Genomic DNA, 25,000 nt, shown 5'->3' on the forward strand with positions numbered 1-25,000 from the left:
ACATGAATTTCAGTATCATGGTATATTACCTTATAATGCACCATAAAATTACCATAAACCATCATTCTATCATGGTACCACCAAAGCTTTTGTACCATGGTGTATACAGTACAGGCCAAAAGTTTGGACACATTACTATTTTTAATGTTTTTGAAAGAAGTTTCTTCTGCTCATCAAGCCTGCATTTATTTGATCAAAAATACAGAAAAAAATGTTAATATTGTGATATATTATTACAATTTAAAATAATTGGTTTTCAATTTATTATACTTTAAATGATCATTTATTTCTGTGATGCAAAGCTGAATTTTCAGGATCATTACTCCAGTCTTCAGTGTCACATGTGACATCCAGTCTATCACATGATCCTTTAGAAATCATTCTAATATTCTGATTTATTATGAGTGTTGGAAACAGTTCTGCTGCCTAATATATTTGATGAATAAAAGGATAAAAAGAACTGCATTTATTCAAAATAAAAAAAATATTTTCTAATAATATAAATCAAGATTAAGAAATAAGATTTCTATTTTTAAAACATTTGCTTCTTTTTTTTATTTTTTTCATTCATCAAAGTATCCTAAAAAAGTATCACAGGTTATGAAAAAATATTAAGCAGCGGAACTGTTTCCAACTTTGATAATGAATCATCATATTAGAATGATTTCTAAAGGATCATGTGATAGACTGGAGTAATGATCCTGAAAATTCAGCTTTGCATCACAGAAATAAATGATAATTTAAAGTATAATAAATGGAAAACCAATTAGTTTAAATTGTAATAATATATCACAATATTAAATTTTTTTCTGTATTTTTGATCAATTAAATGCAGGCTTGATGAGCAGAAGAAACTTCTTTCAAAAACATTAAAAATAGTGATGTGTCCAAACTTTTGGCCTGTACTGTATATGGTACTCCAAGGTCCTTAAAAAGTCCCATTTTACTATCATACTTTTTTTAGTTGTACATCAGTAGATGCCATGATATTAATGGAAAGACCATGAAGTTCTATGTTACTATCATGCTTTTTTTTTTTTTGACAACAGGGTATTCTTGGAGTAAAAATGTAAATACCACAGTATTCCATATATAATACACCACCCAAAGATTCTGTCAACATTTACTGATGGAAGTCAAAAGAATTATGTACAGGATTAATTATGTAGAGTCTCCAATTAGCACACATAATTCAATCAATTGTGAATAATTTAATTATAATGATTTTTTATTTTATTTTTTTTTTGGTGGAAAAATATATTTAATCTTAAACTCCAAGTATAAGTAAATACGATGTCTATGGAGGAAAGACTTTGGAAAATCAGTTTTCATTGCATGTTAATTTGTTTTCCCCCATAAAAAACGATGTCAGAGCTGCAATACTAAAATAATTGTCATGTTCATTCTGTCCAATTTGCTTTGTGCTGTAAAGTTTATTCATGTTGATTACGGCGGCTATTAGAGAGTGCCAAACATATTCTCTCAAATCATATGCAATCATCCCCTGATTAAATTAAGTGTTAATGGCAGGTAAAGGAGGACGAGTGTCGCTCAGGCCCGCGCTGGGTTTGGACATCACAGATCGCCGATTATCTTTAATGAATCTGTCCTTTAACAGTCCATGTACATACACACGCTCGTTCTCTCATTTCTCCATAACTTCATTACGCTTGATTGGATGTTTGCCTTCAGGTCATGTTAACTAATACCAGCAACCCCCCCTTATAGACTGTTATAAATCATAACCACGCACACAAATAAACAAAATAATCAATTTCAACATGTGTACAGAACATTAATATGAGAATAAAGCGGTTGGGGAATGTTTCTGGTGGTATGTTATCCCACACATAACCATACTGGTGCTATTTCAGCTGGATGGACTGATACACAACCTAATTCTTCTTTATTGAATTACCAGAAGTAAAGCCAAAACAGTGTTTAATTCTGAGATGACAACTGGAAACACCTGCAGAATCAAACACGCACAATAAGAGGTCACATGACGATGATGTCGCACACTACTCTCTCCATCACTGCATGCCGAATATCGTTTCATAGACGATTTCAAAAAGAAGTATCAGTGCACAGCATGCAGTGAACACTAATGTGTGTGTGTGTGTGTGTGTGTGTGTGTGTGTGTGTGTGTGTGTGTGTGTGTGTGTGTGTGTGTGTGTGTGTGTGTGTGTGTGTGTGTGTGTGTGTGTGTGTGTGTGTGTGTGTGTGTGTGTGTGTACCCAGCCTGTGTTCCTGAAGCTCAAACTGCACGGTTCGTGGACACCAATATCATGAGTTCGATTTATAGGGAATGCATGAAGTGATACAACAAAAACAAAAAAAACTTGAATAAAATGTAAATCAGTTTGGATAAAAGCATCTCACAAAGTGTATAAACGTACACTTCTGTTCAAAAGTTTGGGGTCAGTACTTTAAAAAAAAAAAATTATACATAAACTAATACTTTAATTCAGCAAGGATGAATAAAATGGACCAAAAGTGACAGTAAAGACATTTATAATGTTTCAAAAGAGTTTTTGGTAACACTTTACAATAAGGTTTCATTAGTTAGTTAACATGAACTAAGAATGAGCAATACTTCTACAGCATTGATCTAAACATTTACTAATATATTATTCAAATTGAAAGTTTCTTAACATTAACGAATGCACTGTGAACTAACATGAACAACCAATGAACGACTGTATTTTTATTAACATTAAAAAAGTTTAATTAGTACTGTAACAAATGTATTTCTCATTATTAGTTAGTTAATGCATTAAACATTTTTTTTTTACAAATGAGACCTTATAAAGTGTTACTGATTTTTTATTTCAAATAAATGCTGTTCTTTTGAACTTTCTGTGCATCAAAGAATCCAGATTTGTTTTTTTTAAATCAAGGTTTCCATAAAAATATGAAGCAGCACGACTGTTTTCAACATTGATAATAATCAGAAATGTTTCTTGAGCATCAAATCATCATATTAGAATGATTTGTGAAGGATCATGTGACACTGAAGACTGGAGTAATGATGCTGAACAGCTTTGATCACAGGAATAAATTACACTTTACAATATATTCACATAGAAAAAAAGCTATTTTAAATTGTAATAATATTTCACAATATAACTAATCTTACTGTATTTTGGATCATATAAATGCAGCCTTAGTGAGCAGAAGAGACTTATTACGGTATTCCAACGAGTCACCAAGATCTACTTCAGATTCTCAATAATAAACAGTGATGATCTTCACATCAGTAATTTGCAGATTATTAGGTGTGTGTGTGTGTGTGTGTGTCTCACTGGTGTGATGTGGACATGTTGATTTCAACATCGAGTCAAAACTTAATGAAACTTTATGACATTTTTTCCGAGCTGTGTTGCACTTTTTCGTCTCCTGCTTTCAACTCTAATTAAGATGCTTTTCATGAGAGTTTATCTTCCCTCACACCTGATAAAACGACGGCCTAAAGTCTCCGCGCCTGATGCAACATCCCCCGACTGATGACCCAACCCCATCGATCCCCGTCCCGTGTCCTGCAGACGAGAGCGTGCGCTCCTGAAGCTCACTCCGGTCGTGAGCAGGTGTGTCAGGGCGGTCTGTCTCGGCCCTGTCAGCGCTACACCGTCATTAGCAGCGGGGAGCACGCGCGTCTCTCTGGGCCCTCTGTAATTACGCTCTGACATAATTAACCCAGCAAGCCCATTAGCCTAGCGCCGACTGCAAAAAAAGCTTTGCTATAATTATTTGTTGTGTGCATGCTAATGAGACCAGCTGTGCGCCCATCGTACAACACGAACAAATTAATTTACAAGGCTGCGCTTTAAGTTTTTTTCCCCCCCTTGTACCTCTCAAATACACACTCAAAAAGCATCACGTCTTTTTTAGCTATCAAGTGGATGCGCAAAGTTAAAAAACTGTCTCTTGTCAGACGAGCTGCTGGGGATGAACTCTAGTGTTGCACACAAATCATACAAGATATACAAGTCAACTTCTTATTTAAGCTAAACAAAAAGTGGCAATTTATTCCTAAATATATTTAGAGAACTATATATATATATGAGTGTGTGTGTAGAGAGAGAGAGAGAGAGAGAGAGACTGAGAGAGAGAGAGAGAGAGAGAGAGAGAGAGAGAGAGAGAGAGAGTGAGAGGAGAGAGAGAGAGAGAGAGAGTGAGTGAGTGAGAGAGAAGAGAGAGAGAGGGAGAGAGTGAGTGAGAGAGTGAGAGAGAGTGAGAGAGAGAGTGAGAGAGGGAGAGAGAGTGTGAGAGAGAGAAGAGAGCGGGGAGAGAGAGAGGGAGAGAGTGAGAGAGGGAGAGAGTGAGTGAGAGAGAGTGAGAGGGAGAGAGTGAAGTGAGAGAGAGAGTGAGAGAGAGTGAGAGAGAGGGAGAGAGAGGGAGAGAGAGAGAGAGAGAGAGTGAGAGAGAGAGAGAGAGGGAGAGGGAGAGAGTGAGAGAGAGAGAGAGAGAGAGAGAGAGAGAGAGAGAGAGAGAGAGAGAGAGAGAGAGAGAGAGAGAGAGAGAGAGAGAGAGAGAGAGAGAGGAGACTATTACACTAGACATCTGGATTTAACATATTTGGATTTAAAACCCCATAAATTCCTCATGATTTACACATCAGTCAGATTAATATGGATATAAAGTGAAGTTAGATGAGGATTACATTACAATAATATAAACTTAAGTGTAACTACAGCTTCCTTCTTCACTTCCAGCGAAAGATTCAACTCATCTATTAATACAACACTAACAACAAACTACCAGACATGGTTCTTATCTATCTATCTATCTATCTATCTATCTATCTATCTATCTATCTATCTATCTATCTATCTACCTATCTATCTACTATCTATCTATCGATGAAATCATTCAGTACCACAGTATACATCACACAACATCTCACAATAATATGAAATTTTCATCGGATACCATCATATGTGACATATTTTAACGTTTTTGTCTGTGCACAACCGTGGGAACACTGTGACCTGATCTTAAATGTTCCATGAAAAACATCATTGAAACTTAAATTCCTCTCATTTTAACATTCAACATTTCTTTGCCCTTCATACTCGAGCAGTCATAATAAATGCTTTTGCAAAAGCCTTGATGAAGAAAGTAATAACGTGCAGAGAGAACGAGGTAAAGAGAGAGATGCGTCTCTTCCTACGACTGCGTGCGCTGAAAGACAAACTTGCCTCTCAAAGCCTTTTTGTTTTAGTGGCGTTGTGAAGGACACAGTCGGACAAACATCAATAAGAATCAGCTGTGAAGTGCGCTTGAAAGCGGCGCAGAGGAGCAGCTGCGTGAGGCTCCGCCAGAGACGAGTGATCTCAATAAAAGATGAAGGATACAAACAAGAGGAAAGCCAACGGATCGGCCGAGAGGGGCCAAGCATTCGTGTTAACTCTGGAATATTAACCGAAGGCCACCAGGATGATTTCAGGAGTGGTGACGTCTAGTGCCACGTGAATCTGAGTCATGAGGAACCAATGGCTTTATGTGAACAAATGTGACCCTGGACCACAAAACCAGTCTTATGGGTAATTTTTTTTAAATTGAGATTTATACATCATCTGAAAGCTGTATACATAATCTTTCCATTGATGTATGGTTTGTTAGGATAGGACAATATTTGGCCGAGATACAAATTGGAATCTGAGGATGCAGAAACATCAAAATATTGAGAAAATCTCCTTTAAAGTCCATTTATGTTCGTGATTGTGCAGCATTCACTCACAAAAATACATGTTTTACATATTTACATTAGGAAATTTACAAAATATCTTCATGGAACATGATCTTTCCTGAATATCCTAATGATTTTTGGCATAAAAGAAAAATCTATCATTTTGACCCATTCAATGTTTTGTTGGATATTGCCACAAATATACCCGTGCGACATAAGACTGGTTTTGTGATCCAGGATCACATATGTGGTGCAAAACAAGTCATATTCACCACCTGTGAGAGACTGTAACTTCAAATATCTGAATCATAATATCAGAGCAAGTGCCATTGATTTCAAAGATGCATTTACACACTTTACGAGCAAAACATTTGACAACATTTTGGCTCGACATCCTTAAAACAAGACTGACTTGCAAATAAACCTGTTGTCTATAACATGCATTGTGAATGAGTTGTTATTTTGAATCTTTTCAGTGAATCAAAATTAGTCAGAACGAATGAACCAAAAGATTTGCTTACAAATCAGACTCGGCTGTTCTGAGCGGTTCTCGGTTTAACATCTCGCAGACTCACTGAACTGAAGATCACATGGTGTTAACGAGTTTTATTATTGCTTAATTAAATGCAAATTTTGGTTTGGTCCTAAATGCTTTCATTTTATGAGCTGACCTTTGAACTGAACTGCGACAATAAAAAAAAACGTATTCATAAAGCTTGATCAAAAAAAGGTAAAGAGCATTTGCATTATGAGTTGTAAACATAGCTATGGCTTATTGGAGCGTTTTAGAGCGTGTAACGAATAAGTGAACCGGTTTTGTTGAATCGGTTCTTTGAAACGAAAAGTTCAAAAGAACAGATTTATGTAAATGAGTCAGATCTCTCATTATTACAAAAATGCCAATGAGCTGAGAAAAATAAGCTCAAAATATAATCTCTAAAACAAATCTTAATATCTGACATAATTTTGCTTGTTTTAAGTACGTTTAGAATTTTTTTTTTTTTTTTTTTTTTTTTGAGTAAATTACACTTGTTGTATAGTTTGATATTTAATGCAAAGGCCAATATGTCCAAATACTTTGAGGAAACTGTATTCAGTCACATTTCCATGCACACAAACTCTACAATTTCTTAATATAATTTACTGTTATTTCATCAGGCAAGGCACTTAAAAATGCCATTATTTCCATGACGGTCTGTCAAGAGGATATTAGTGTACTGTAAGATGCTCTGAGACACGTGAAGCCTTATATAATTCACCTTCTCAAACACACACACACACACACGCTTCAGTTTTCTCCCTGTGGGCTTGTTCTCTATAGGGACTCATTGGCTGGGCAGCACTTTTATGAACATAATGCATTATTAAACATCTCAAACATCTCCTGGGCTTTGTGTTTATTACTGCTCTTACAAATCATCAGTACATAATCTCTAGCGGCCCACAGAGATCTCTCTCTCTCTCTCTCTCTCTCTCACACACACACACACACACACACACACACACACACACACGGATCTCTAGCGAAAAATCCCCTGAAAGACTCACATCTTCAACAATAAGACACCCAGAGTGTGAACTACTAATGAAACATGTGACACGGTCCCGGAGGACCTCGGGACCATAAACAACCAGAATACAATGTTTCTTTATTTTCTAGATGAAAGGGTAAGTCTGAGCATATTGTTTTTTTAGGGAGCAAAACTACAGTATTTCATGTGAGTTTCACCTTCAGTCTGGAGGAAAATAATGAACTACACAAAATACTGTCACTCTTCCATGAAAACAGTGACATAAAGAGGCTTACAGATGTGTGAGGGAACTATACCAGGGTGAAAAATACATCCCGCTGTAAGCGTTTCAATACACAGATGATGAACTACATCTCAAACTGTCATGAACTTTGAATTCTTGAATGGTTAAAGCAATTAGTTCACAAGCATTTACTGGCCATTATATCTTTCCAGACCTGTACGACTTGAATTTCTTGAGCACAAAAGGAGATGCTGATCAACGCTGAATGAAGATGCACACTGTCAGACTCCAAAAATGACCAAAAAACATCATAAAAGCACCAAAAAGAGGTTAATATGATTCATGCGCTCTATTCCAAATCACATGGCAAGTTTGTGTGAAGAACAGAACCAGATTTAAGTTGTAATTTGCTGATTCACAGCTCTCAAATATCATGTTTGCATTCAAAATGGGGACATAAACCCCATGTTTAACATCAGTGATGCCAAATGCCATATTAAACCCAAATGATTTGAGCGCTAGCCTATACGGAGAAAGATTACCAGTGAATGATGACTTAAACTTGGGTCTGTTCCTCAAAACAAAGCATCCAATGACTTCAGAAAACTTGGAATATAGCGCAAGAGTCGTATGAACTACTTTTAAAACACTTTAAATGAGCTTTTTTGTCCTATTTGGAGCCTGACAGTACTGTATAAGTAAAGTGGTCTGGATGGTTACTTTCAAAGCGTTTATGAATAGCCTACCGTGTGAAGTCAGCCAGGCTTTCAGATGAGTAAATAAGTTCACCTGCTGAAGTGTGGCGCAGTACCGCTGGTCACCACTAGCCCGCGCAATAGCACTAGCATTCATTAGCGAAAGCGGCAGGTTTACAGGGTCTTTCATGACAAAGGCGTCTTCAGAGCCGGCTAAAGTTCGGTCCTCACAAACAGAGCTCGTTTTGGTCTACACGCAGAGATTTCCTGAAGATCCAGAGCTCTCGACTGACATAAAAAGAGCAAGACAATGCCTCAGGGGTACTGGTGGAGGGAGAGGTGTGGAGGGGAGGTTACTGGTGGAGGGAGAGGTGTGGAGGGGGGCACAGGGGGATTATGGGTACAAAAACACAGGCAGAGGTAAAGCGCGCACCCGCGGCGCGTGTCTTACGGCGACGCCCCTGGCAACAACCTCTCCAGGTGAGACGGATTCAGAGACGCCTTTGAGTGACAGTACAAGCACACGCTCCTCAGGAGGGACTAACTTTGACTTTTCCCGCTTTTCCTCCAGTAAGCGGATGCAGGAAACGGAGAGCATCCATATGACCGCGGGGCATGAATACGACGGCGCTAAAAACACATAACCGAGAGGTGTGTTATTTGCGGCTGGCTAAGGCTCTGATGACTGTTCTTGCAGGGGATTCGGATGGGGAACGTGTAACATATGGCCTGTTAACAACATCAGGTGAGCCGCGAGCCTCCCAGAAGATTCACCTGAGAACAGAGACGCTCCGAGTCGGACGCTTTTAGAAACCAGACAACAGACCTTCCCTTAAGAGCCAAAACTCAAGAGCTGCCAGTGCCAGATCTGAGGAAGTTGCCAATCGTGGAAACAGACAAAGAAATAAAATGTTTAAATTTGTTATGAAAAAAACAAAAACATGTTATTTTGGTGAACGCACACACACACACACTATGTCTTCCGGGAACATGTTTCTTCAACTGCAAGAGCTTTTATATCCTGAAGGTTGATTTTTATTAACACTAACAGAAATAAATTGTTGTTGTGTGAATTCTACTATCATTTTATTTGTAATACTGAAATGTCCTTTATATTTTATAAAAGTATACAAAGAGTTTTTTTATTTTGGTGAACACACACAAACGCGCACGCACAAATACGTAAGCACAAACACACTCTCACACACAAGTACGCACACACACACAAACAAACAAACATGCACGCACGCACAAACACACTCTCAAACACAAACATACACACAAACACACACTCACATGTGCATGCACACACTAACTCACACACACACACTATATATAGCTCATTTGCAGGTGTTTCTACAACTTCAAGCACTTTTATGCCCTGAAGGTTGATTTTGATTAATACTAACAGAAATAACTAGTTTTGTCATATGAATGCCACTGTCATTTTATTTTTAATACTCAAATGTATTTTATATATTGATTTTATATAAAATTGTCCGTGATACATTCTCAATCTTAATACGTGAAAATTTACCATGCAAACAGTATTTTAAATTATAACAATGGACAAATAATGAAATAAACTGTAGAAAATATTGAACAAATATATTTAGATTATTTTTTTCACACAATAAATGCTGAAAAAGTTTTTTACACAAAGATGTTATTTTCACCGCAACCAACAATACTAACCCTAATCGTGTTTTATCAATGGTAGACAAAATAAGTTGAGAAATATCAAGATATATATCACTCTTTAATGATCATATTTAGTTTATCAGAATGTTTCAATTATAACAGAATGTTTTATTGTGCATCATTTCCAATTGGGCTGTAATTTTGTCACAATATGCAAAACTTAAAATATTTAATTGAGTATATTCAGGATAAATAAAATTATTAAATTACTCTTAGCAAGAAAAAAAAAAGTTGGACACAAATGTTTAAAATGTCATTTCCACCATCAATGATGGAATGATGGAAATAAAAATTAAATATAAAAGGGATGTCGCACATTAGTAGACGACAAATGAAATAAACTAGTGAAAGTGCAAGTTTATTTTCTAAACATCCACAGGGCCAAAAGTGCTAGAGTTGGAGAAACACTCACATCTGTTTTACAATTATTTTTTTCATAATTATACACAGCTGAACAATCAGCGATTCAATAATTGCTGACGAAACCGCAAAACAGAGCAAAACATAAGAACGTGGAAACGGGGAGCCATCATCACGTAGATATCAGACAGAAAGAGACACACACACACACACACACACACACACACAGAGCGATTAGCATGTAGACCGTAAAGGAAACATCAGCATTTTCCCTTCGCCTCCTCCTGCAGTGAAAAGACAAACTCAACTCTTTGTAGATAAACAGATGAGCAGCATGTTCTGTGTTAACTTTATCAATACCGTACAAGCGGCGCATTAAAGCAGCGGTCGCAGGACTCTAACGCTTTAAAGACAGCGGTCAGATACCAGTTTATCTGAAGAGAACCTCACGGAGAGAATCATAATACAGTACTGGGGAATAGATATTACAGGTACAGGAACTGTAGAATCATGATTATGACATGATCGCATAAAAACGGGTTTGAGTTGCTAAAGCAGAACCTTGTTTTATCCGTCGGGATTTACCTGGATGGAAATATGTTATAGGCAACACTAACCCCTACATATTAAACTTTAGCACATAATTCATCCCACACTGATTGTGGCATGAATGAGGCCTTAAATAATGAGGCTTACTTTTCTAAAGAGAATCTACAATTCGGAGGATCATCATTTTATATCATCCTATCGTCCAGCCCTGATCTGACAACTCATCTTTAGTGGAAAATAAAAGTATTTTTCAGAAATTCCAACGCTATCTCATGACCAATTCGTACGATTTGTGTAAACCCCAGTGATGGACAGGTTTTGGGGCGGGGTCAGGCGTAGGTCATTCGTACGAATTCATACGAATTGGGCAACTAATTTGAATATTTATTTTAAAAAAATGTATAAATATTTTCAAAATTTTGATGTCATTTTCACCACAACCAACAATACTAACCCTAATAACATTTTATGAGAAGTATACAAAGATTTTTTTATTTTGGTATACACACACGTGTACACGCAAACGCACACAAACACACTCTCACACACAAATACGTAAGCACAAACACACTCACACACACACACACACACACACACACACACACACTCTCAAACACAAACACCCACTCACATACACATGCACACATTAACTCGCACACACTCGTACGAATTCATACAATTTGTGTAAACCCCAGTGATGGGCAGGTTTAGGGGCGGGGTCAGGCGTAGGTCATTAGTACGAATTCATACGAATTGGGCAACTCATTTGAATATTTGAATATTTATTTTAAAAAAATGTATAAATATTGTCAACATTTTGATGTCATTTTCACCACAACCAACAATACTAACCCTAATAACATTTTATGAGAAGTATACAAAGATTTTTTTATTTTGGTATACACACACACACACACACACGTGTACACGCAAACGCACACAAACACACTCTCACACACAAATACGTAAGCACAAACACACTCTCACACACACACACACTCTCAAACACAAACACCCACTCACATGCACACATTAACTCGCACACACTCGTACGAATTCATACAATTTGTCTAAACCCCAGTGATGGGCAGGTTTCGGGGCGGGGTCAGGCGTAGGTCATTCGTACGAATTCATACGAATTGGGCAACTCGTAAAATATGTAACATTTTTGCTAAATCGTACATATTTTACAAGTTGCCCAATTCGTATGAATTCGTAGATTCTCTTTAGAAAAGTAAGCCTCATTATTTAAAGCGAGGTCGTATGAATTCATACAGATTATCCACCTCGTAAAATGTGATTTGCAAAGTAAACCCTTTAAAACAGGTTTTTATAATTGTTGATTTGTGACACTTTGCTATACAAGTAAAGACAGATTGTGTTTGTGCTCTGATTATGAACACAAACATGTTGGATCAACAATCCACAAGCATGTTGGTGTTTCTGGAAGCTGAGCGGGTTTACTGTCCTTTATGCACCTGGAACGGTTCATTCCCCAGGATGAGGATGGGGGGGGGGGGGGGGGGGGGGGGGGGTGACCTTGCTCAAAGCCAGAGGAAGGAACAGATTAATAGGTTGCTGTAGTAGACAACAGGCTCACCCTCACAGATGGCAAGATCCGTCAGAGGTCGATACCGATGAAAACGTAGCTCTTCACAGGGAGGGTCAAGCGCCGGGTTACGCTCGCATCACACGAGACCGATGACATCTGATGGCCACGGCTTTGGGGGGGAAACTTTAGCCACGTTTAACCACAGTCACCCTTGGTGGCATGCAAATCAGAATGTGTTTTTGTGCAAAATGAGCCAGCCAAAAAAAATTTATAATAATAAATGCCACAGACGAGGTCAAATGGAGTTATTCACTGGGTTTTTGGATGTTTTGAAATGCTCTGCATACTGTAGGCTGCAACTCCAAACAGCACTGCTTGCACAAAACACTTTTTCAATTGCATATATCAACGCTGCAATACTTTAATAAGCATCTGCTGCGCACACAAACAGTGGTTACAATTACACTTTAAATCACACTGAGAAATCATTAGTTTTCAGCACTGAATGACATATAGGTTGCCTTATCCACCATCTTGGATTTATTCACTGAGTCATTCAGAATCAAGCGTGCCGCACAAGCCCTGAAAAGCGAAGCCAAAATGTCTCGATCGCCCCCCCGGTGACTGGTCCTAGTATAGGTCATAAGCCCCGCCTCCCCGTGTTATTCAACGGGACGTGAGACCAACTAAACAATTAAAATACACTTCAAATATCTTTTTTCCAAAGGTGGTTTCTTTCATTTGCTGTCGTTTTTATCACGCTGATGTAAGTTCAAGTGTCTGTTTCAAAATTAAGTTGGTTTTTAGTTAGTTACGTGATGCTATAAAAACGGTGATGTAACGTCATGATTGACAGCTGTGATTGACAGGTTCTCTGAGCGAAGTAGTCACTGAAGCACCAACGGACATTTTTTTGGGGGGGGGGATCTTCGGAGGACTGAGGAGATTGTATTTACTTTATTTTAACAAGCCTCTTGTCGTACTGCAATCAATTTGTAAAAAAGAGCACTCAGGGAGAGTGCATTCTGCGAGAGTGAGGGCGGAGCGTTGATTTCGCGGCTTTACTTCCTGCTCACGACTGCGCAGGTCTGGTCCCGAGATCGCTACTGCGCAGACTCAAGTTCCAAGATGTCAAGCGCCATATCGGGACACTGGCGGCTTCAGTTCTCACCAATGGAAGAGAGCAAAGGGGCATCATCCATATTTTTTTACAGTCTATGGTCAGAATGCATTCTGGGATTGCCGTCTAGTTAAGTTGCCTTAAAGGGATAGTTCACCAAAAAATCCATACAACTCGGAACAACTTGAGGGTGAGTAAATGTTGACAGAATTCAAATTTTTGGGTGAACTATCCCTTTAAGTTGCCTTTTTAAAGGAACCGTATGTAAGATTGTGGCCAAAACTGGTACTGCAATCACTTTCAAATGACTGTAGAGCGGTGTATCCCCTCCCCCTCCCCCCTGACTCGAGATTGCCAGATAGGCTGTAGGATCCAGCAGGAACGTCGGCTGCTACAAGGAGCTTCCAATGGCAAGTGACGAGTCCTACACAGCAAGTTTTTTTTCGGACTTTGTCACGACGTATTTCGGATTCATAACGAGGTCTTTTAGGTTTCGTAACGTTAGTCATTTTTTATCCGACACGTTTGTAGCTGCAGCTGTGGTAACTAGAGCAGAGCTGGCTACCCGGATGCCGAAACACTACTGACTTCGTGATTGGTAGATAGGTGGAGGGTGGAGCATCAGGCCAAAACACAACATGACAACATCAACATCAGTTGAGGGCTGCACCTTCACTTTTAAATGACAATATCCTGGCCGGACTACTGTTGTCAGTGATATAAGTATTTGAAATGAACATGAATTCTTAATGTCTAGTGACATATCAGGGCCATTTTATGATTAATTGAAATACATTTCTTACATACGGTTCCTTTAACTCTTTAAATGTACAGCTTTCCGTGTTTTCACTGTTATACGGTAGGGGGCGCTATTACACATCTACTGAAAGAGTACAGAATGTCCTGATCAAAACACAGGTGAAGAAGCAGCAGAAACAAGCAGAAATACGCGATTATCAACATTAAACAGCAGATAAATCAAAACTGTCTAATATTACTGAATGAAATGTCGACCCAGGACGAGCGACAGGACTGTGAAGCTTTGAGTGTGTTGATGGACTCGATTTACTCCGTCTGTGTTTTGATCATCGTTCTGAATCACATCTGGATGCAGTCTTTGACAAAAATGCGATTTGATAAGTTTGTTGATAAAAGTTTGATAGAAGTGTTGATTAAAAAAATAAAATAAATGCATGAAACCTGTTTTTGTTTAAAAGCCGAGGCTCTATTCTTTCTTTTGATATATTGCATGTTCAGATACTCATACAACAAAATATTCAATTTTGTTAAAATGATCAAGAATGCTGGCGGTGGCTGGCAACTTTTAAATCAAATGCTGGCGGGGAAAGAGTTAAAGAGCCGTCTCGTCAGGAGTGCACCTGTGACACCTGTAATGCTGTCTAGGTAGGCAGCTCCCTAGGTTTGAGAACAGAGTTTATCTCTCCAGAAGAAGCTTCCATTACCCAATGACTGTGTAAAGAGTGGCATCAAGCCTTCTGTGATCTCTGATAGGACGGTCTAGCGTCAGGCCCCTGTCCTCTCTCTCCCGTCTGTGTCTCTTTCTCTCTTATCGTCTCTCCTCTGCTCCACACGCCTCATCAATCCCACATTTCACATCCAGCTGAGCTCTGATTGGCCCACTGCAGTCATCAGAACCTGAGACCATATGGACCCACCCGACCCCAAACCACTCCAACAAGCACTTTATACACGTTCTTAAACACTATATTATAATTATATACTATATACTATATTGTATTACTCATAATTTAGTTACTTACATAATCATGGTCTAACGGAGAGTTTGTGCTACTGTATCTTTAAGACGTCCATATCAATATGACCTCATCAGAGCAAACCAAGTTACCGAATAGGTGTTTATATGTTTTAGTAAAGATTAAATCCTATTTTATATTAAAGGATATTATTGTGTATTATGAAAAAATAAAAAATAGGTGTTAATATGTCAGTCATATGTTAATGAGCTCATGGAAATGTGCACTTTAATACAGTGGACTAAGTGACTAAATCAGTGTTGTTATTGTTAACTAATGATTAAAATTATTAGTTTGTTAATTAAAATAGAGCTGAAATAAGAGAAGATATAAATATGAGATGAAAAAAACATTGTCAGCATTTGTGACTGTACCTTTAAGATGTCCTTATCTAAGAAGTGCCATATTAAAAATCATTGTCGTTAATTGGAGTAAAGCTGAAATAAAATAAAATATTAATATTTAATATAAATCATATATTCTATATCTTTAATGAAAATTTGAAATGTTTTCTTGCCAACTAATTGAAATAAAAGAAGTTGAAGTTCACGAAGGAAACTGACTAAAACTGAAATAAAAATAAGTTAAAGCTAAATAGAAATATTAGTAAAAGGACAAAAGCATGTGATAAAATTTTAATTTAAACTGAAAATATAAAAATAAAAGCGAATTCAAAATGTTAATAAATACTATATTTGTATATGAATAACACTGAACTGTATGTTTATGTATAAAGATGGCTGGTCATAGTAAACAAAAGAGCTCATGATTGTTATGTTGTGTGTGTCTACATCACTCTTCCACTTCAAAAGAAGAAGAAAAATCCTATTTTACATGATATATGATGCTTTTAACTGATGTTTAATTGCCCAAAAGAACAAAAAAATAATAATAATCAAATGAGAAATATCATGCAAGTTACTTCTTATAGGCTAGTTGTGTTCCTTTGAGTCATGAATGTTCCTTGTTTCTGCAGGTCTCTCTCTGTGTGTGTGTGTGTGTGTGTGTGTGTGTGTGTGTGTGTGTGTGTGTGTGTGTGTGTGTGTGTGTGTGTGTGTGTGTCTCTCTCTCTCTCTCTCTCTCTCTCTCTGTGTGTGTGTGTGTGTGTGTGTGTGTGTGTCTCTCTCTCTCTCTCTCTCTCTCTCTCTGTGTGTGTGGCAGGTGTGCAGCTCACCTGGGGCCTCGATCAGCTGTTTGTATATTCCCAGGAACGCAGACTCCGCCTCCTTACTGCGCTGGCTCAACGCAACCACCTGCAGCAGAGAGATGAGCTCATCAATCCAGCACACACTTAAGGGCCACGCAACACATAAGAAAACATTACAATCAATAATTCTGCTCCATATGTTGAAACCGCAGAGCTGCAAATAAACTTTGTTCCAGTACTTAAGCGGAGAAAAACATTAGTATGATGGCTCTCGAGGAAAACTGTCTAACAAACTCACCAATGCAACAAAGCATCCGATACTGCGAAAAATATAGCAGATACTCGACCGGCTTCACACTCATCACAACACTCACTACGGGCGCGTTTAGAGGCAGTTCTGCAGTGTGTGTACAGTGCATCATGGATGGCTTAATAATACATGTACTGTATCTCACAGTGAACTTCCACTTCAAGTCTGATTAATAAACCATAAATAATATCAACTGTGATTTTTCCAGACTTATTTAAGTGAACTGCTAAAAGTTAAAGTCCCCGTGACTTTTCTCCAGTGTTGTGACGCATTTCCAAGTCAATTTCCAATTGTTCACCACAAGATTAGTAATATGCGCTAACAAAGTAAATAGAGTCAATTTTGATTTCATGTCGACTTTAAAATATTTTAAAACTGGACTGCATATTAAAACAAAAAAACTCCACTGTAATTCCAATGTAAAACTGGTCATGTGACAAAAATGTAGCATACTACTGTTCAAAACATTTAGCTTTGTATGGTGCAGTGTTTCATTTTTAACATTTTTAGCATGCAATACACAGTATGAATTAATGTTCAAAATGTTTCATCAAAGCTGCATTTATTTGATCAAAAATACACTCAAAATATTGAGAAAAATGATTTACCCTTTAAAATAGCTGTTCTGAATTTGAATATATATTAGTGTAATTTATTCCTGTGATCAAAGCTGAATTTACAGCATCATTACTCCAGTCTTCAGTGTCACTGTGTGTGTGTGTGTGTGTGTGTGTGTGTGTGTGTGTGTGTGTGTGTGTGTGTGTGTGTGTGTGTGTGTGTGTGTGTGTGTGTGTGTGTGTGTGTGTGTGTGTGTGTGTGTGTGTGTGTGTGTGTGTGTGTGTGTGTGTGTGTGTGTGTGTGTGTGTGTGTGTACTTGTACAACTATCTTTGTGAGGACCAGCTTGAGTTTTAGACCATTGGAGTGAGGACAAAGAGAGTAAAGTGAGGACATTTTGGCCGGTCCACACTTTCTGAGAGCCTTTAAAGGCCTGTTTGAGGGTCAAGACTTGGTTTTAGGGATAAGGTTATAATGAGGTTAAGGGTCGGTTTAGGGTCAGGGTTTGGGTTAGGCACTTAGTTGTGATGGGTAAGGTTAGGGTAAGCGGCTAGAGATTGCATTGTGTCAATGAATGTCCTCATAAAGATAGATGTACAAGAAAGTGTGTGTGACAGAAATGAAGAGGAAAGGGTTGCTGACAGCTCCGAGTCTGTGCTGGACTACTGAAGCCAGGTCAGATTCAAACACAACCTCGACTAACCCGACCCGTCACCCCTGCTATTCTCCTCTCCACAGGTGACTCAAACCAATTACGGATTCATTTAGAAAGAGCGGGAGCAGAATGGGCCGCCACCTGGCCCCATAGAGAGGGCACCTGTGCCTGTGGATAATGTGGGTTAGAGCTGCAAAGACCACACAGAAAACCTCAGAAACAACACTCGGGCCGTCATTGAGATTCAAGTGCACACTGGAGGGGAGGTTACTGCTCAAAACCCTGACGGGACGCTCGCTGCCCATGTGAAATACGAGCAGACAGGCCTGCGGGCGAAGCGGGTTTGATGCCAGTTGTGATGGGAGGAGAGAGACTCACAGCGGCTGCGACTCAAATCAAACACAAAGTCCTTTATATTCAAATCAAGTCATTAATGTTTGACTCAAAGGATGTTTTATAAATCAAAGTGTGTTGGGTGAAGAGAAGTCAATGGCTGCATTGCAATCCTGCATTCTGTGAAGTACACACGAGTGAAAAGTGTCAAGAGCAGATCTGGGTCATATTTCAGCCCACAATCTAAAGTATTAAACAAAAAATTCACAAAACATAAAAAATTGAAAAAATTTAAATGAGTCAATACACCATCAATACTTAGCCTGATTGACTATGGTAAGGCTATTATAAGTGTTTATATTTTAGATCTGTCTGGATGGTTTTCATGAAGAAGAAGAAATTACTGTAATCTTTTCAAAGAATTACTATAGGGACCCTTAATCACTATTAAACATTATAAAACACCTTAATCTCCGATTCAAAAATAATTTTACAATGTGTTTATAGAAGCCAAATACAAAGCTAAACAAAATATAAATTAATTATTTATGCGTAAAAATTGTTTTTGCTGTACATTGCCTTTAATTTAGGCTGATTTCAATTTTAAAAGGTTAATTTATTTATTTATTAATTTCATCACTGCATTTTTTTTTTTTTTTTTTTGTCTATTAATTAAAGACAACAATCTGAATGGTTCTAAAAAAGGATTTCTTTTCATGCAAAATATGATTTATTTTTATTGGAAATTTGAGGTGAAATATGAGCCTGGCATTTCTTCATGAGATTTATTGACACTGAGAAATTAAAAACTGTAGGCGGTATGATGTAAAACACTATGCAACATGCAACACACACTGATACTAGTATCACATTTTGCATTTAATTCAGTATAGCATTCATTTAAAGCATTGTGGGATACAGTATTCTGCGTGCTGTTGCATGCTGCAAATGCATTAAAATTTGCATTCTGCACACATTTATACCTTCTTTGAAAATAGTAGGCATTATGTCATCCTGAAGCTGCTCTATAAGCATCATGTCAAGTCTGCCGTTGGTTCAGTCCTCTTCTGCCGCTGCCTCATGAACTTCATGCAGAATACAGCAGCACTACAGGAATCAATACTGATACAATCGTCTCCCGCGCTCGCTGTCTAAAAGCAATTGTGTTTCTCTCTTTTTTCTCTCTCTTTTTTCAAAGACATGGCCTTCAGTTGCTCCATCAGCACTGGAGCTCTCACACACGAAGAACACAAGCCAGTGAACGCAAGGAAAGAGTGTGTGATGATGCTTACTGTGAAGACATGTTAAACAAGGCAGAGCATCTGCTGATCTGATCGCTTTAATTAAAGCACTTACAAAACCTATTCAAGTCTACTCATGTCTCAACTTTACAGCTGAAGTCTGTCATTTCTGAACCACTAGATAATCACAAAACAACTCCCCTCATCTGCCATTGGTCAGACAAAAAAAAAATAGTCCCACCCCAAACTCATGCCATTGGTTGAGTCAGAACTTGACATGTCGAGCTGCTCAAAACACAAGAGTGAAATACCACTGACATTAAAAAGTTAATTATTACCCAAAAAATATATTTTGAGTTGGTATCTGATCTGTTCAGAATCTTATTGGAGACAAAAAAAATACGCAATTTAGTTTTTTTCGTTCTCTTTCCTACGGCATCAGGACTGAGAACATGAGTGAATTGCACACAGACTGTCTCACATATGGCCGGATAATCACGCAAAGATAAATCCCTGTAATTCTGCAAGAGACAACAAACATTTTCTTATGAATTTACCACAAGATGAAGAGCCATTCCAGCCTTCATTTGTCAAGGGTATAATGACTTATTAGACGTAAGCATCATCACCATGACGATCACCATCATCATCCTCATCATGTTAGATTTGAACATTTTTACGTACCTCTCGGAGTACTTCATCATCTCTTAACGAGAGAACACATAGATTACCTCCAACATCACACCATTAACCCGTCAACTGCAGCGCCTAGACATCAATTACACACACACACACACACACACACACACACGTGTGCATGTGCTGATGTTAATATGCACGGGACGCCTCCACATCACTGATCCAGCATCAGTCTCTCCTGAGACAATCTCAAGTCCAGACAACATACGACAGCAATGTTTGTGCTGCATAAAATCATATTGATATTAATTAAGATGGATAACTGGGAAATATTAAAAGGCTTTCATGAGAAATCACATTTACCTTGATCTTTTGAAATGTGAATTTGACGTGCTATTAAAACATTCTGTAACAATTACAGTTTAAAACGTTCTCTTTTGAAATTGAAATTACATTTATTGCTTTAGGAAAATTAATTTCTCCTGTATATAAACTACCAATCAAAAGATTGAGGTCGGTTTTTAAAAAGAAGCCTCTTCTGCTCATCGAGGATGCATTTATTTACTCTAAAATACAGTAAAAACTGTAATATTGTGAAATATTATTACAATTTAAAATAGCTGTTTTATATGTGAATATATTATAAAATGTAATTTATATCCTGTGATCAAAGCTGAATTTACAGCATCATTACTCCAGTCTTCAGTGTCACATGATCCTTCAGAAATCATTCTAATATGATGATTTGATGCTCAACAAACATTTATGATTATTATCAATGTTGAAAACAGTTGTGCTGCTTCATATCTTTGTGGAAAACCGTGATCATTTTTTTTTTCAGGATTCCTTTGATGAATAGAAAGCTCTAAAAGAACATAATTTAACATTATAAATGTTTTTACTGTCCCTCCTTAATGAATAAAAGCATTAATTTAAATAAATAAATCTTACTGACCCAAACTTCTGAATGGTAGTGTATCTCCACAGTCGGACATTGCTATTGAACTAGTGAAAGTGTGTTTTAAGAAAGCTCAAAAGCCCAGAAGTGTCTGACACGAGCCCTATAGTAATTCTTTGAAACTTTACAGTAATTTCTTCTTCGAGTCTGTAAAAGCAGAGCTCAGCACTGCACGTCTTCTAGTACTTTATAATTACAGCTTCAAAGCGCAGAGAACTTTAAGATACTTCTTAGTCCCAAAACTTAAAGCAGCGATCTGCCAAATTTCAAAGGTATAATTTAGCTTTTACATTAAACACACTCCAGCATTCATGCACTGACTAATTTCTCATTCGCACAAACGAAGAAAAAAAAAATCAAATGCTTGACTGCCAAAAGCATCTGTGGTTGGATCCCATAATTAATTTGAAAAACTTAATTTTCAGAATCTGTGAGTGTGTTTTCACACACGTGCAACTTGTGTGTGCGGGTCAAGAGGGGCACAAAGAAATCAAGAAGAGTCCGTGTAAAATGTGACAATAAGACAGCATGAGGCAGGGAGACTCCAGTAAAGACTAGCAATTAGCAATTATACACTCATCAATTACAATTATCACAACTGGTGATTATGCAATTAGCAGTGAATCATCATGTTTAGCCATGATGGCTCAACATTTAGGATGTGCAACGGAAAGAGTTTGGGTTCATGAGGACAAAGAGTCAGATTGAGTGACTTCATTCAAAACTACAAGAAAGTTAATCACAATCAATGTTAATTAGATGTTTTTAAAGGGATAGTTCACACCAAAATAACATTTTGCCATTGTTTATTTGCAGTTGTGTTGTTCTAAAACCTATAAACTTTTGTTTTTTTTTGTTTTTTTTTGAAGAACACAATTAAAAGTTTAGAAGAATCATACACTCTCAGAAAATAAAATACATAATTGTACCTTTAGGGGTACAATGGCTTGTCACTGGGGCTTGTCACAATATTGTACCTTAACCTTTAAAAGAAACGGTACATATATGTACCTTTTAATGCTTTTTGACCCTCAAAAAGGTACATATATGTACCTTGAGGTCCAATAAGCCCTATGGGGTACGTTAGTGTAGACTGTACCTTGGGGGACTCCTACTGTACCCCTATTTCTGACAGTGACTGGTTGCACATTTACATTTACAATGAAAGTGGACTGATGCTTTCAAGCTTTTTAAAAGGACATAAAAGAACCTTAAAAGTATCACAAAAAGCCTATCACTATATTTCAAGCCTTCTGAAGTCATACGATAGCTTTGTGTGAGGAACAGAACCAAATTTAAGTCAAAATTTACTGACTGTGCTGTAACTCTCAATAGACAATGACATAATCTTTATTTAGGAGTGAACTATCCCTTTAAATTCAGGTGCACATACAATTATCTACACTTTAGTTGACTTTTTCCCCCCTCTGAAATCCATATATAATGTTTCTTGCACCAAAGCAGTTTATCATGACTATTTTCCAGACTCCCTGTAAGCATTAGAAATAAACAGGCAGTTTTTGCTACTGTCCCTTTAAGACTTCTATTATTATTATGCAATAATGAATGAGCCGTCTTTGCAGTTTAGTTTCAGTAAACGTTCTGTGTGAGCTGGAGAGGGAAGGAATGTTAGTGTGTGTCTATATATACTACATCAATCTTTCATTTGCATCAAAAGAGCAAAAAAAAAAGAAAAAAAAAAAGAAGCAGTTGTCCAAGATATGAACGTTTAAACTCTTGATACACAATTACTGAAACACACAAGTGTTCAGCGCCGCCGCTCGATTATGTTATTATGTGTTCACTTTAATAACAACCGCTGGATATACCACTGTCACCACACACACACAGCACACACACACACACACACACAGCACACACACACACAGAGAGCACATAGAGGAGGCTGTATTATAACAAAGCACAAAAGGATCAATCCATTGTTACATTAAAATTACATTTACATGAACATTCTCATCAGAGTGACTCAAGAACATCCAGTTAAAAATGCTAGTTATTTTCCCAGAGCACAAAAATTACAGCTAAACACATATACATACAAGAACCGGACTATTTGTTACACATAATCCACAGAATATTTCTTAGCTGGTTTATTTTTGAAAGTGAATTTCTGTATAGACACAAACCCTAATGTCTTTCCACCAATATTGGCCAGAAAAAAAAAGTTCACTAAAGTGATGTCCACCTATAGTGGGGCATGTTGTCAAACTATAAGCCAGAGGATGCATCCAGAATTTTTTTATAATTGTATATAATACTTTTATTAATTAATTAATTAATTAATTATTGTATAAATATTAATAAAAAAGAAGATTCTCCAGTCCAGTCCATTACACAGGAAATAAGTCAATGCGAAAAAGTTCTAAAAGGTTATTTTGACAATAACGCTGCACAGAAATAATCACATGCGTAAGGCAAACTATGAGTTATCCAGCGTCATAGTGAATCTGTCTGATCAGTTTGAGATGGACTGTGTGAAAATGCAGCTGCCGTCTCTGAGGCGCAGAGAGAAATGAGCAACCGAAGTCCTGACACATATCCAGTCCCCACGTCAATTCCAATCAGCAGCCTGTGTCACTCACACACACACACACACACACACACACACACACACACACACACACACACACACACACACAGCTGACAGTCTCAGTACCAGCGCAGCGCTGGTGCAAAACTCAGGCCTTGACGATAAGGACTGTCCGATGGCCCGGGGCAAGCTTGAAAGACGCTCGGGACAGTTGGTGGAATTGTGACTGTCCCGATTGGGCCAATGCTGCGTTGTCACTAAAGTTTATCATTTGCACATATTTTTAAGTCTTGCCAGTTTAAGCATTCAAGCGCTTTTAAACCATTCAAGAGCAAGAAGATGCGAAAGAGAGCTCAAGTCGGTTCTCGCGCTCATGCTCTCCGAGACTGTTTTCACACCCAAAGCGCACACACAGAAGGCCGCTTCTCTTTTGAGCTCTCTTTCACGTCTTCTTGCACTTGAACGGACATTGCTCATTAATAATTAACATTTAAAGAGACATGCACCGAAACGGGTTGCTGTGAACAGAGCTGTTTTTGAGGAGGTAAAAAGGGAGTTGTTTTACACAACCATTGAGGAATTTTAACCAAAGTATGTTACAAACTTGTGGAAAATGGGCATCCGATGACCACTTTAAAGGTGGCCGGTTTGAGCAGATTTGGATTTAAGCAGCCAAAATGATTTAATTTCTTCCCCACTCGCATGCAGATGCAGAGAGAGTGTTATCCATGGTGGGTTTGAACAAAACCAAAACTAGGAACAGTTTGGCTCTGGATGGAACGCTATCATCCATCATGACTGAAAATGGCTGGCCTTGAGCCACAGTGCTTTAAGTGGGAGTCCCCTACCCCTGGTATCAAAATGTGCAACAAACACTCACAACACAAAACACCATTCATAAGCTAAATGTCTACACACACACACACACACACAACTTGACATACATGCTCAGGGCAAGTTGTTATGACTGAGTATGTACATTGAGCACTGCTGTTCAGTTGACTCGTTTGGGGCCAAATTTCTTATTTTTTGATAAATTAGTATTTTTGAAACATAACTATTTATTTTATTTGGATGAATTTGTCTGTCTTTTATCAGATTTACCAATTGTTATAATTTCCATTTGTGCTGGTCAATTATGAACAATAGGCAAAATTGAACTGCTAACTGCTGACGCCTAACAGATCTCACTCCAAACTTTTGATAAAACTTGAGAGCCCTGATATTATAATCAAAGCGTTTAAATCAAGCGCCAAAAACAGCTTGTTTTCATATTGGGTGACCTGTGATGTCACACTGGCAAATACATTTGCATAAGCTTGCCTCCAGAGCAAGATATCAACGAATAGTTATACATCACAGGCCCCGCCCACTGGCATTCAGTCACTTAACGGCTGATACTTGCGTACAC

The 25,000-nt window shown here is 37.8% G+C and overlaps 1 protein-coding gene across 3 annotated transcripts in view; it reads right to left on the reverse strand.

Annotated features, from left to right (window-relative positions):
- LOC309512314 (homeobox protein cut-like 2) overlaps nt 1-25,000 on the reverse strand; it is a 222,641-nt gene that overhangs the window by 32,091 nt on the left and 165,550 nt on the right. For all 3 annotated transcript variants that reach the window (XM_082187818.1, XM_082187819.1, XM_082187820.1), the window contains one exon: nt 16,374-16,452. In XM_082187818.1, coding sequence (XP_082043944.1) covers nt 16,374-16,452 — 79 coding nt within the window. The remainder of the gene's footprint in view (nt 1-16,373; nt 16,453-25,000) is intronic.

The sequence above is a fragment of the Leuciscus leuciscus genome (genome assembly GCF_965113295.1).
Source record: "Leuciscus leuciscus genome assembly, chromosome: 13".
NCBI classification, from domain to species: domain Eukaryota; kingdom Metazoa; phylum Chordata; class Actinopteri; order Cypriniformes; family Leuciscidae; genus Leuciscus; species Leuciscus leuciscus.